We start from the raw sequence: 14479 nt of genomic DNA on the forward strand, positions 1-14479 counted from the left end.
AGCTATGTTATACCTTAATATGAAAAGAGAAAAAAATGGCAGGACTTCCCTGGTGGTCCAGTGGTTAAGACTTCGCCTTCCAATGCAGGGGGTGCGGGTTCGATCCCTGGTTGGGGAGCTAAGATCTCACATGCCTCCCGGCCATAAAACCAAAATATAAAGCAGAAGCAATATTGTAACAAATTCAATAAAGACTTAAAAAAAAAAATTGGTCCACATCAAAAAAATCTTTAAAAAAAAAAAAAGGCTGCTGCAGGATTTGATGGGGTAAAAGGACTATAGCTCATCGCTGTAAAGCTTGCTTGATTCTGTAGAGCCCACACCAACACCTCAGACCCTGAAATTCCACAGGTATAGGATACCCCAAAACCCAGGACAACAGTCCCTCATTCTCAGATCTGGGCCTCTGCTTGGCTGGCCGAACTGAAACTGCCCTGGGGGCCTCGCAGGGACAGGCATATGGCAGCAGGACCCCAGAGGCCTTGGAGGTTGATATTTAGGGAGGTGTGTGGCGCTGCTCAGACAGTCAGCCTGTGAGGGACTTGCTGGTTCCCTTCCCCAACTTCCACAGCAGGGAGCCGGGGAGGGGCAGGAAGGAGCGGGGCTGCACAGGCTTCTCACAGGGCTGAGTCCGCCTGCAGGGGGAGCCCTGCCAACCATGAGGGTTCACCCCGCAGCAGGAACGCTCCAAGCTGTGTCACTGTGTCAGCTCTTCCTACCCACCTACAGGCCAAGATGTGCCCCAGACCCTCAAAGAGGGCCTTTAACAACCTGGATTAGATGACCCTGTAGCTCCCTCTGTCCACCTTAGTAGCCGGCGCCTACTGACAAGTGCAGCTCCCTGAGCACGGGGTCAAGTTAGCACAGAAAATTGGCCAGGATCGTCATTCTATTGACTTCCGTGTGTGTGTGTGTGTGTGTGTGTGTGTGTGTGTGTGTGTGTGTGTGTGTGTGTGTGTGTGTGTGTGTGTGTGTGTGTGTGTGTGTGTGTAAAGGGCAGTGACTGTTAAAAATATCCATTTTACACAAGATCAACCTCTTGCACACTTCAGGCTCTTGCACATGGGGCCATCCCCCCAAGGCCTGGCAGGCCTCTCTCCCCTCAGCGTTCACTTTCGCATGTCTTCAGGGGAGCCTTCCTTGAGGCCCACCTCCAACCCCTAACCCTCCCTGTCATTCTTCACCACTTTTCTAAGATGATTCCTTCCTTATTCTCCTCACTACAGTGACTTGTGTACTGTTTGCTGTCTGACTTCTCCACTCTAAGGTCGAGAATAGGGTCGGTGGCTGGTTTGTCCTCCACTGTATAAGGAAGCTCCTCGCCTGGCACATAGTAGGGCCTCAGTCAATACTGGTTAGATGGACAAATTCTATACCTAGCACCCAACACACAAAATAAAGCAAGCAAACCAAAGCCAAACCCCCTACTCTTGCTCTTGCAAGTTCAGTGCCAAAATGCATGTGAAACAGCCCTGGAAGCCACATCTGCTTCTAGAGAGGAAGTCTCCTGGAAGCCAGTCTAAGGCAGTTTGTAACCATGACATGCACGTCAGTGCTGAAAAGTGGACGGCCCACGTTTTAGCAAAGTACCAATATCTGTGGCCAGAGCAGAAGGAGATGTAGGTCTTATGAAGCTGACCTACAGGCAAATGCAGTTCATGAGCAATTTCATTCTCTAAAAAATGGACGGTTACAGGAAGCACAGGCTACAGATTCAATGTAGTGAACTGAAAAATGACCCACTTGGGACCATAAAACGAGGAGGGTAGGACACACACACTGACCTGGCAGGTCATCTAGCGCATTGTCTGGTGGAGCGGGGGAATGATCCGTCTGCACAGGTGTGCACATGTAGACTACAGCCCAGAACCTCGAAGCTCACAATTAAATCATTTAAAGAAAAAAAAAAAAAATCAGAGCCACACCAGCCAGACACCAGGCCTATAAAAGGAGAGGTCGATGTTATCACCAGACGTAACATGACTACAGAAGAGCTCCCCTCCAAACCCCAACGCCAATCAAAACCAGTGCACCTTCTTATTCTCTTGGTTACCTAGAAATCTGTTAAACTGTTGGCCCAGAGAATCATCTCTACGTTTTACCCTGAGGGGGGTTCTGCCACTGGCTGCTGAGGGACGTGGATTCAGAGGCACAGTAGGAAGAGTGTTAAGCCCAGGGTTCTAGCCTCAGCCCCTCACTTCCTGTCTGTCAACTCTGACAGCCTCACTCAGACTCCCCGAGCCACAGTTTCCTGCCCAAATTACTTAATAAAGTGAACTTTAATAAATAAAGCAGTGAGCAACATGAAGAACCCTTACTGTTACACAAGTCACGAACTTTCAGTTGCTCCCTCCATGACATCAGGGTAAGGATTCTGGTCATTTATCGGACGCTTATTATGGGCCAGCTGATACGGATAAGCCCTCGTTTTTAGAAAGAAGTAAATAATCTAACAGGTCACAGGCAGAAAAAAAATAACTCTATATGGCTCTGGTTTTGCTTTCTGTGTTAGGAGTTGGAGAATAAGGACAGGAAAGAGAGGAGACAGGGCAATTTTAAACAAAATGCCTTTGGCGATTCATTCTGATTCAATGTGGTATTTTATCTTATTTTATGTTTTAAAATATTTATTTACTTATTTATTATTATTATTTTTAATGATATTTAATTTATTTATCTTATTTATTTATTTTTGGCTGCGTTGGGTCTCCGTGGCTGCGTGCGGGCTTTCTCTAGCTGCGGCGAGCGGGGTCTACTCTTCGTTGCGGTGCGCGGGCTTCTCATTGCAGTGGCTTCTCTCGTTGCGGAGCATGGACTCTAGGTGCGTGGGCTTCAGTAGTTGTGGCTCGCGGGCTCTAGAACGCAGGCTCAGTAGTTGTGGCGCACGGGCTTAGTTGCTCCGCCGCATGTGGGATCTTCCCGGACAAGGGCTCGAACCCGTGTCCCCTGCATTGGCAGGCGGACTCTTAACCACTGCGCCACCAGGGAAGCCCCTAAAGTATTTATTTATTTATTTTAATTTTGGCTGTGTCGGGTCTTAGTTGTGGCATGCAGGATCTTTCGTTCTGGTGCGCAGGCTTCTCTCTAATTGTGGTGCACGGGCTCCAGAGCGCGTGGGCTCTGTAGTTGCGGTACACGGGCTCATTAGTTGCTGGAGCGCGGGCTCAGGTGCCCCGCGGCATGTGGGATCTTCGTTCCCAGACCAGGGATCGAACCCGCGTCCCCTGCATTGGAAGGCGGATTCTGAACCACTGGACCACCAGGGAAGTCCCTCAGTGTGGCATTTTAGAATGATCTCTGAGCTATCTGCCCAATTACAAGAGGATATACATTGAAAGTGAGCAGTGAGGGCCTGAGTTCTGCCTGGTGTTTCTCTGACGTCAGCTACTTGCCAGATGCTCCGTGAGAAGAGAAGCTGGGGAGTTGGGGCGGGGGGGGGCGTCTCACCGCCGAGAATGCTAAGCTTAGAGTTAGTGCATGGGGTGGGGTCCCACTCTGGTCTTTGCAGACACAGGAGCCTGGAACAGAAAAAGGACTCCCTGCTCACTCCTGGGGCCAGGGCTTCTGACATCAGCCAGCAGGGGAGGAGCAAGGGAACCAGAGTAGGACGTTTTCAGCTGCGCTCGCCCCTCCGGGCCCAGCAGGGGGGTGGTGGGGACATCCTGGGTCGGTGCTCTCTACCTGATGGTGTGCATGGCAGGCCTGGCGCGGTGGGTTTCTCTAAAAGCCCGGCTCCCACAACCCATAGCAGCCCAGGCTCTGCCCACATCCAAGTCAGGACAAGTCTGCCCAGTGAAAGTACACAGGACCCTGTCAGACCCCACTGGTGTCTGGAGAAACAGCGGCCAGAGTGGTGGGAAACGGTGGTCTGCCAAAAGTAGAAACCAAATGACACAAAGGGAAAAAGAGGAAAAGCCCGTGAAATAAAAACAGCAAGGAAAGGTTTTGCATTTAACACCCACACTGTCCTACTTTCACTTTCCCAGGAGATGATCCTGTCATCCAGAACCCAGTGCCAAATGTTTGCTCAGAGTGTGCGCAGAGGCCTACGGTCACCGAGGAACTCCAAACAGCTGAACTTGAACTCAGCGCTGCCGGCGATGGGCATGATTGGTGATGCCCTACCTAGTGGGGTCCATGGACACACATACCCTCAGAGGTGAAGCTGCAACCTGAGCTGGCAGCTCTCACAGCTGCCGGCAATCCAGCCTCCTCAAGCCCTCTGAAGTGCTGTACCTGGGCCAGGTGGCCGGAAGAACCCTGGATGTGATGCTGGCCCTTCCCTGAGTGACCCACACGCGGCGGCGGGTGGGGGAGGTCCTCGAGAAGAACCAGGCAGAGCAGTGTTTGAACAAGCCCCCAACCCCAGGAAGAGCCACTGGCCATTAGGATGAGCACGGCACCTCCAAGTTCTCCGAGGAGGCTGAGGGGGTCAGCTCCCCTGCCACCCCGCCACTGTCACTCACCATGTACGAAGGAAAGATCAGAACTCGTTTGTGCTTGCCGCAAGGCCACTGGGGGTCGTCCAGGAGATTCGGGTCATAGTCCATAAACTCTCCCAGGTCGCTACCTGAGGATCACACGCAAAATGATGACTAAGGCCCGGGACGTCCTGAAGCAGATGTAGCCGGGTGAACGCCTGGTACAAAGTTACACTGAAGAAAGGGTGGCTTCAGGTCACTGAGCTCAGAGTCACACTGCTCGCTCTGACCGTCAGTAGGCGTCTCTGCACGCCAGTGAAGTGTATGCCCCGGCAGAGGGGTTCACCAAACACTTCACACTCTCTGCCGTTTTTTCCATTTAAAACAATTATGATTTAATCTCCCTGACCCGGGAGAGCACAGAACCTCACGAGCATGAAAGATGCCATGAACACTCACAGATTCTAAAACGCGGCACGGAAAAGGCTCATTTTCTAAACCTGCAGATCAAATGAGCCTCAAGTTATTGCACGTGAGAAGCACGTTTGGTGTGAATGGTTCCAGGCAGGCTATGTGGTCTGACTGAACGCAAAACAGAGCAGCTACCGGTGCAAACAGCCGTCAGGGACCAGGGGTGGCACGTCAGCACGGTGCTTCTGAACTCAGCACCTGGACAGGCCTAAGGAGCTCCGTGTTCACCTGGAATTTCTCTGACAGTGGAAATAATCCCGCCTCATAAAGCGTTTTTCTGCCTGTGCGGATTCTCACAAAGGCTTGGACAGGCCAAGCTGGAAGCATGCAAGTCTTCTGCCAGCGGCCGAGTAAGCTCACCCGCTGTGAGAATCACAGAGGAAGTTCTCACGCCTGATGGTACGTGTATGGCCCAATTATTTGAAGAAAGGCCAAACCTGAGGACTAGGAGAATGTAGGCAAGAACCGGGTACTTGGAGAGATGAGCAGCAGAGTGGTGGAGAGAAGCTGGGGAGTCTAGCCATCTCTGCAAGGCGGCCTGGGCATGTCTCCTCGTGGGAGCTCAGGGGCTGGCGACTGAGGCCTCTCGTTAAAGAGCTCGCCCCTCGGCAGGGTTGTGAGCCTGCCTGGCCCGAAATCGGCTTGCCCAAAAGTCCCGTCCCCTGCAGGATGAGCTCACGCTCCAGGGCACCTGTCTTCCAATGTGCACAGGGAGACCCGAGCCACACTGTCCACCAAGGCACCTCCTGCTGCAAGCTACCCAGACCAGCCAGGCCCCAGCTTACCTGCGTCGAGGCTCCCCTGGGTGCTGCTCGCCCGGCCGATGGAGAGGCTGCGGTGGCTCAGGGTACGGAGCTGGGAGAAGGCGGACATGGAGTCTAAGGTGTTTCTCCGCGCTCCAAAGGCGTTCGTGGGTAACAGAAACTGGGTATAAGAAACAGTCTAAAAGGTGAAGACAAAAACGGGCCGGTGATTAACCCCGGGCAGTGTTAGGTTTGCGTTCTGACCAAACTGTGTTGCCACGCCAAGTTCACGTCCATATTCTCATCGCTGCAATTCTAAAATCCAAGGTCCGAAAAATGAAATTTGTTTGGCACTCGTTTGTGCCAAAACCTAAACTGGACTGACTAGAGGCCATCTGTAGTTTTAATTTATCCCACTTGGCGTGAATATTCATGTTATGGGGCAGAGATATTAGTGTGTCTGATAACAAGGTACTATCGCGGAAGCTGCTAGGATGTTGTCTAACACAAGAGGCATACATCGTGGTACTTTTTCTGATCCACCAAGTGCAGAATTCTAGAATATCGGGTCCCAAGAGTCTTGGATAAGGGCCTGTGCCCTCCCATGGTCCTCTGGCAGATGCTGTGTCTATGATGCTCATCTCACTTCATCCTCCCTCCTTCCTCTGTGAACACTCAACCTTCAGGAATGAAGAAGCAACACGTGTTTTTCTTTTCACCCACTTGGAGAAACACGGCTCATACACCCCGACACGTGAGCTCAAGGCCGATGTCATTTGGGCACGGGGGTGACCAGCTGTTCTGCGGGAGGGGTGACGGGTAGGTCGTTTGCTGCCCCAGCAGCTTTACCTACAAGCAAGCTACACTGGACGACTTCCCCAAAGACACACTTGCGTCGTCTCCATAAACAGGCTTTGGGAGTGTTTACAAAGACTGCCTGCATCCGGCACAAAAAGGTCAGGTTCATATTTCAACCTTCCCTCCTTAGACTTCAACCTAGCAGCTCAGTGAATTGTGGATGAAAGTGGGATGTGACAGCCCCCTGCTCGGTGGTCACTCTCTCAGGCCGAGGGACTCCTAGCCTCTCAGGACCACGGGGAGCAAAAAACACTGTCTAGTAGTGGGATGGCTGCCTGCCGTCACCACCGTCAATGCATGTTCAAACCACCCGCCACTCCATCCTGGAACATGCACCTGTGTGCACTCACGCATGTGTGTGTGTGTGTGTGTGTGTGTGACATAAAGTAGTCTCCCCTTACCCACAATTTCAGTTACTCATGGTCCAAAAATATTAAATGGAAAATTCCAGAAATAGACAATTCATGAGCTTTACATTGTGCGCCATTCAGAGTAGTATGATGAAATCTAGCACAGACCTGCCCGGGATGCAAATCATCCCTCTGTCCAGCTGATCCCGTCCCTTAGTCACTGAGTAGCCATCTCGGTTATCAGATCGACTATCATGGTACCACAGGGCTTGTGTTCAAGTGACCCTTATTTCACTTAATAGTGGCCCCAAAGCACAAAAGTAGTGATGTTGGCAATTCGGATATTCTCTTACTGTGCCTAATTTATAAATTAAACTTTCTTATTGGTATGCATGTATAGGGGAAAATATGGTATACACAGGGTTCTGTACCACCCAAGGTTTTAGGCATCCACGGGGGGTCTTGGAACATATCCCCTGAGGATAAGAGCGGGTGACTGAACTGGTCAGGACCAGCATTAGTGGCGAAATAGCTGTGCTGCTATTTAACCCACGTGCACACCCGGGATCGGGGACGGGCTGGTGTCACGCACCCAGAAACGTGTCCCACATCGGGTTAACTAGCACGAGCACAGCTCGTGGTCCATCACACAGCCTCTGCTTCCTGACCCTTGTGGTGTCTGTCGAACAAGCTGGTGGCCTGGAAGCCAGGCAGCCTTACCTTCCCGTCAGCGCCCAGCTCCACGCCTTCCAGGCCAATGATCTCTTTCAGGCTCACCGCTCCTGCTGACTGTCTCCCTCCATCCAATTTCAAATCCCTGGGGGGGGACAAGCCGAGGATAAAAATGGTTCTGTTTGCACCCAAAGGAGCCACGGAGATGTCTCTTGACGGGACACTACAGTCACACTCGCAAAAATGACAGAGAGCCCTGCCGGATGAGACCCCCTCTTTGTCCCTCCTTCTCAGCGACACTCTGTGGGTAGGTAGTTCTACCCACTTTGAAATAAACGAAATCCGATCGAACAGAGAGCCTGAAGACGAGAGTCAGGCTCAGAAGCCAATGGATTACCGATGTCCCTTCCCGCTCGGCAAGGCCATTGGCTCTTAGCTGGTTGGCTAACCGGAAGCCAGGGGGAGACCAGCTCTCCCTGCCACCCCCCTATTAGATGGGAGAAAGAAATTCTTACCCTAAAGAGTTCTCAGCTTTACTACTAGTAACGAAGGAATTAAGGCCACAATAGCCACCCCAGCTTCCTTGCCAGGCCACTTAGACAATGATTATCTTTCTATAAAAGAATAATCTCCGGTGTTAACAGCAAGCATTTATAGAGCACTTCACAAAGACTTTCACACATCCTCCATTTCATTCTTTAAAATCATCCTATCAGACAGGCATTGCAATTATTTTCCTATTTTACAGATGAGAAAAAAGAACCCAGAGCAGGTAGACAGCTCACCGAGGTCACCCTAACAGTGGGCTGTAGAGACCGGTTTTGCATCTAACGCTGTATCTTGTGCAGCACGTGGCCTCGGGCTGGCTGTGCCTCTGCTCAGGGGTAACTGCTCACATTTCCATGGACAATCCCCCCGCTTACAGTAGTTCTCAGACTTTCACTGCATGTTAGAATCACCTGGGAACTTTGACAAACTACAGGCTCAGAGATACTGCGGGTTCAGTTCCAGATCACCCCTGTAATGCAAATATTGCAATAAAGCGAGTCACATGAATTGTTTGGTCTCCCAGTGCTTATAACAGTTATGTTTACAGTATGCTGTAGTCCATTAAGTGTGAAATAGCATTATGTCTAAAAAAACAATGTACATACCTTAATTAAAAAATATTGCTAAAAAATGCTCACCATCATCTGACAATGCAAGGTTGCCACAAACCTTCAATTTGTGAAAAAAACCCCATAAAAACGCAGTATCTGTGAAGCACAACAAAACGAGGTACGCCTGTACTGTGTCTGGCTCCCATCCCCAGACATTCATTCTGATTCAGTTGGACGTGGGTGGCAGGAGTTTTAAATGCTCCCCAGGTGATTCCAAATTGCAGCTACGTTTGGAAGCTCTCTCTTCAGCTTGGCTCTACCACACGGTGCTTATCAGTCAAAGCCGCCCCAGGCTGGCAGCATCTTGCTGTGTGGGCTGGAGGGAGGCACCCCATTCAGAGGTGTCTCCTACAACCTAAGCAAGAATGAACAAAATGTAAAGGCAAGACTCTCCAGGCCAAAGGTGAAGGAATCGTGGAAAGAGAGAAAGGGAGCCAGGTGAGAGGCGGGGAAGAGACGAGAGGCCGCCCTCTCCCACCTTCTAAGGAGGAAAAAAAAAAGTATTCTCTCACTTTGTTGAGCAGTCATCCTTGTCTATGGGCGTCCCATGTGTGAACTGACTCCCTAATCCTATCTGATTAGTTTCCGTAAGAAACACCCAAGACCTGCATCTAGTAAGTACAATATTTTCTAAGGTAGTCTCCTTGGGAGGCCAAGGTCGTGTCAAGCTCAGGACTTCTCTGGAACTCCTTTTGGAATGAACACTAACGTCATGGAGAAAACAACAACAAAAAACAACCAACCCATTCCAGTCTTCAAACTTTACATGTATCTATACAGTGCATGTGTATGTATGTGTGTTTGGGTGTGTATATATAATATTTTTATTTTATTTATTTATTTTTTTGCGGTACGCGGGCCTCTCACTGCTGTGGCCTCTCCCGTTGCGGAGCACAGGCTCCGGACGCGCAGGCTCAGCGGCCATGGCTCACGGGCCCAGCCGCTCCGCGGCATGTGGGATCTTCCCGGACCGGGGCACGAACCCGTGTCCCCTGCATCGGCAGGCGGACTCTCAACCACTGCGCCACCAGGGAAGCCCTAGAATATTTTTTAAAACCTTGAACACTTACTAGTTGAATCAGTGTCTCCCCACCTCAACTGACCAGATTTCACTGTAAATGACTTCAGGTATTCCAAACATCAAACTCACCCCTTAAGGACAGTACCGAACAGGACAGTAACCCACAGAATTGCAAATACTTCGTTAGAAGGTGCAAATCACCCCCTCGAGAGCCCCTAAGATGTTCTGAGCAACAGAAGCGCTCTCGGGATGTGTCTCCCGCAGGGGCCTCCTCTGCTGGGGTCACACCCCCCGAGGGCTCTGAGGTCCAGGCTGATGTGAGTCATATCACTTCATGAACATGCCATGCCAACAGAGAGACCTGTTTTCCAGTTATTGGCCTCAAATCCAAACCTGGAAGGACCAGGTGGGCTGGAGCAGAGCAGGGCTCAGCAAGGCCACCAGAACCTCAGGACCTCAGGTACCCAGAGACCACGTGCCCAGCTGCCTTCACCTCCTACATGAGCCATCGGGGCAGCTTTCAAAAGACTTCCTCAAGCAATTAAGGATGGAGACGATGACTGCACCAGGGCAGCTAAAAAGGGAAATGCCTTCAGAGCAAGAACCCGACAAGACATGGAGGCAAAAATAGCAGTGGTGGGAAAGGATGGAGAGGCCCAACGGCGGAAGACCAGGGGCTGAGCTGGTACAAAGAAGCAGAGCCTGGCCTTTGGTTAAAGGATCCACGGCGTGCTTCTGCGGACTTACTGCTTTTCCAAAGCCTAACCCAGCAAGCACGTGCCTCAAATTCCCAGCTCCCAAAGAACTGTCTCCTTGTTTCCACTTCACCCAGATGGAGAATGTCATTTAGGACTGAAACTAATACAAAAGCAGGGAACATCTTTATGGGATGAGAAGACCAAAATAAATAAGGAGTATTAAAATAGGCCCCTATTAAGAGTGCTCCTGTTGAAAAAGAACAGATACATGTATGTGTATAACTGAATCACCCTGCGGTACACCTGAAACTAATACAATATTGTTAGACAACTATGCTCCAATACAAAATACAAATTAAAAAACAAGAGCGCTCCTGGATGGAGAGCTGGCTACAGGCAGGTACAGAGTCTCAATCCATGTCTGTATCCTGTCTACTTGGTGTCTGATGCGTGAAGATGCTTAAAGAAGTGCTTTACTGAACGGAGCTAGTCTGACTCTTTGCTGGTTCATAAAGACAGCACAGAAGGTGGTGGTTTTCCATCGTGCCCCTTTGCATCTGTCTCAGTTTGCTCCCAGGCTCACTGCTTCCCTGGGGCAGCTTTGCCTTCGCCTTTGCCAGCCGGCCCCTCGATACTGGACGCACACATCCCAGTTCGCAGAACCAAACCAGCCACCTTCACTCCACACTCTTCTGTTTCACTCCTCCCCCGTGGGAAATGGAGCCATAGGAAAAGTTATACTTCCTGTGCACACATGAAATGCAAGACTCCTCTCCGTGAGACAGACCCCAAGTCCCATTTAAAGGAACAGGGATTCTTAGACTGTCCAAACAGCTCCTGGACACTTTGGACCACACGGAAGAGAAAGCGTGACGGGCAAAACTCCACTACCCGTGACTGCGGGCACTCATCCTTCGAGAATTACTGTGCCCTTCTGCTTCTTGCAGCCACCCTTCCCGCTGGTGCTTCGCTTGTATCCTTCTACTTTCTAAATAACTACGGCATGCCGAGAAAGAAGAGAAGCCAGGAGAATAGTGCATCCACGCTCACCGGCTACTGAGAAAACACACACTGCTTATTATAGCCCAACAGCAACTCCCACAGTAAGGGAATCTCCTCCATCTGAGCTGTCCTGCAGGGCAACCACGAGCCCCATGTGGCAACGGAGCCCTTGTAGTGTGACCAGTTGACTGAGAAACTGAATTGTTAATTTTGGGTAATTTTAGTTAAAATTTAAATAGCCACATGTGGCTACTGGACTGGACTAATAAGTCAGCCTTTTTGCAGTGGCCTGGCCACTTTCTTCCCATTGCCTCTGGGGATGTCTCCATCCCAGGCCCCAGCTCACAGAAGAGACCCAGAGTGGGCGGGGGGACAGAAGCAGGACCCTGTGGATGGAGCCAGAGCACACCAATGAACAATGAGCGACAGTGCTCCCCAAGTTCACAGCATTTCAGGTCCTTTGTGCATCCTGGAGGGGAGAAGGGGGTGCCCAGTGATCATTAAGTCTGAATTGCCCTCCAGCCTTGTAGAAGGGAGTTGATATTATTTATATTACATAAACTAAAAAAAAAATGCTGCATTTCTTGTACACCAAAGCTGGTGCATCTGTGTTGGCTACACTCGCATTTCAGAAACTTCACTGACCTGGTTATAAATATCATAACTGCTCTAGAAAATTGACTGCTTCCTGGTGGCAGCTGAGGGCACACTTTTCCATTTTTTCTGCCTCAGATTCAGGAAGGGGTTGTTACTAACTTCGGGGCTGCCGTTTTGGCGGCATTGAATTAAGAGTGCCCACGTACACACGTCCACTTACACAGCCACGTATGCACGGAAAATGAAACACATCAAATCTATTTCCGTAATGTCGGTCTCTTTTAACAGCTTTTGAATTGTATATATTGAGACTCTTAGGATATAAAAAATATTTCTTTCAAAAGAGACTGACCAACTTCTCGAGGTGCCTTAGCTAAGTGCTCTCATGAGAGTTGCTGAAACGTATACAGTTGGCCCTCCGTATCCGCAGGTTCTACATCCATGGATTCAACCAACCTCGGATCAAAAACATTTGGAAAAAAATTCCAGAAAGTTCCAAAAAGCAAAACTTGAATTTGCCCTATGCTGGTAACTACTGACATAGCATCTACATTGTATTAGGTAGTCTAAGTAACCTAGAGATGATTCAAAGTATGCAAGAGGATGTGTGTAGGTTATATACAAATACTGTGCCATTTTATACAAGGGACTTGAGCATCGTGGATTCTGCTTCCACCGGGGGTCCTGGAACCAACTCCCCGTGGATACTGAGGGATGAGTACATTAACAAGAACCATACGAAATTGCTGTCGTCTGTTTGACTTCCATAAACTGTAACTTCACATCGTGACACCTAATTTACAGACAAAGTAACTGCTCAGGACTTACATGTAAGTGTCAAGCAAGCAAAAGACCCGTGGTCCTTGATGCCCCACTGTTTTGGGAGCCAAGGGTTGAAGTCAACCACAGAAGGGAATTCTGAATGGTGTTGCTGGTTCATCCAAAGAGAGTCGCCAGTGAGAAAAGAATTAAGCAGAAGTCCCAGAGGAGTAGTGATAAAATCTTGATGTTTTCTAAGACGATCCTTTTGAATTCTCATTAAAATGGTGTATGAAAATAGAAATATCTCTTTGGCTCAAATGCCAGCATTAACCCTCCAGTACCGAGAGGTTGAGCCGGAGAATAGAACTACAGCTGAAAGTAATTAAAAGCAAACTGAAGTTGGACTTTTCTATTTCTTTGAAAAGCCAAGAAGATTATCTTTTCCCAGATACCTCTAGAGTTCAAATATTAATTTATTTATGTTCTACCTCCTTCTGAAAATAGAATGAAGGCAAGTTCAAATACCAGATGTGGATATTGTCCAAAACTGTATGCATTAAGGTTTAAATGCTATAGCTTGCGCTCAGAGACAAACATGGTCAGTCAGATCACAGGAGAAAATCTCACTTGGGCAGATGCACTAACCGACCACTAGTTAAGAAACTGGACAATGCAAAGGTCTGATTCCTTCTCTTCCACAGGCCTGGGGGATGCTACAGCTCCGACTTATTTAGGTACAAGAGCTCATTTCTCATTCTATTCAAGTCTGTTAACTTTTGCAGAGGCTGTAGGCAATAAACATGCTTTGAAAACTCAGCTCAAAGATTTTTTTTACAACATGTGGCCGATGGGTTGGGGAGTGGATGGCAGCGGTTCAAGGGGGGATGGGGGAGGGGCTCGCAGAAGATTGCGGGGAGATTAAAACAGAAGATGAAAACGCATTTGGGGACACAGCCAATCAGCAGTTGTACCCTTAAGCAAGGAGCAGAAATGTAGGTTGGTTCTTTTTGGGGGTGTAAACCCATCCTTCACAGGACAGCACTGGAAGTCATTTAATGCAGCTCTCCTGAAAGCCTGTAGCTTCATGGCTGGAAACCCCCGGACCTCTTAGTTTCGGCTCCCACGGCATAAAGTGAATGTACATGATTTCACAGTTGTGAAGTCATCCGGTCCAAGCAGATGGCCAGTCTAGATATCCTGGTGCCCAAAGGGGGTTACCCAGGTCGCTATTCATCACACAATGGCCAACTCCTGATTTCATCTTGTGTAATAGGCAAAATGATCTTGCGTTTCCTTTTTTTAAAGCTCACTGAGCCATAATGCGTGGAACTGATCAAATAAAATTCCCTATGAGATAACAAGAAATTCAAGCTAAGGAACTTTCCTTAGGGAGCAATGAACCAAAATTCCTCTTACTTAAAAAAGAAAAAAAAAAGATTCAAATACTTAACCCCCGGGAAGCAGATGGAACAAGTGTGTGTGTGATCAATTAACTAGTTTCCAGGGTTTTCTGCTTCCAAGGTGGGGATGGCCTTACTTCTGTCCCTAATCATTCCTCTTCGTGGAGCCCCAAGGTCAAAACCTTGGAATGCCAGCCCGGAGCTCCACTGGACACCTGCTCTTTAAAGAATCACAATAGGTTGAGCACTTTGATGTGTAAATAAGTTAAAAGCCAGTTAATTGGGAATGACACATATACACCAATATGTATAAAATAGATAACT

The 14479-nt window shown here is 49.2% G+C and overlaps 1 protein-coding gene across 1 annotated transcript in view; it reads right to left on the reverse strand.

Annotated features, from left to right (window-relative positions):
• Positions 1–14479, reverse strand: part of CABLES1 (Cdk5 and Abl enzyme substrate 1) — a 107427-nt gene that overhangs the window by 16205 nt on the left and 76743 nt on the right. Inside the window, exons 5-7 of the mRNA XM_060121777.1 lie at positions 7564–7660; positions 5678–5834; positions 4467–4570 (exon numbers count right to left, since the gene is read on the reverse strand). Coding sequence (XP_059977760.1) covers positions 4467–4570; positions 5678–5834; positions 7564–7660 — 358 coding nt within the window. The remainder of the gene's footprint in view (positions 1–4466; positions 4571–5677; positions 5835–7563; positions 7661–14479) is intronic.

This window comes from Lagenorhynchus albirostris, chromosome 14, assembly GCF_949774975.1.
Source record: "Lagenorhynchus albirostris chromosome 14, mLagAlb1.1, whole genome shotgun sequence".
Taxonomy (NCBI): Eukaryota; Metazoa; Chordata; class Mammalia; order Artiodactyla; family Delphinidae; genus Lagenorhynchus; species Lagenorhynchus albirostris.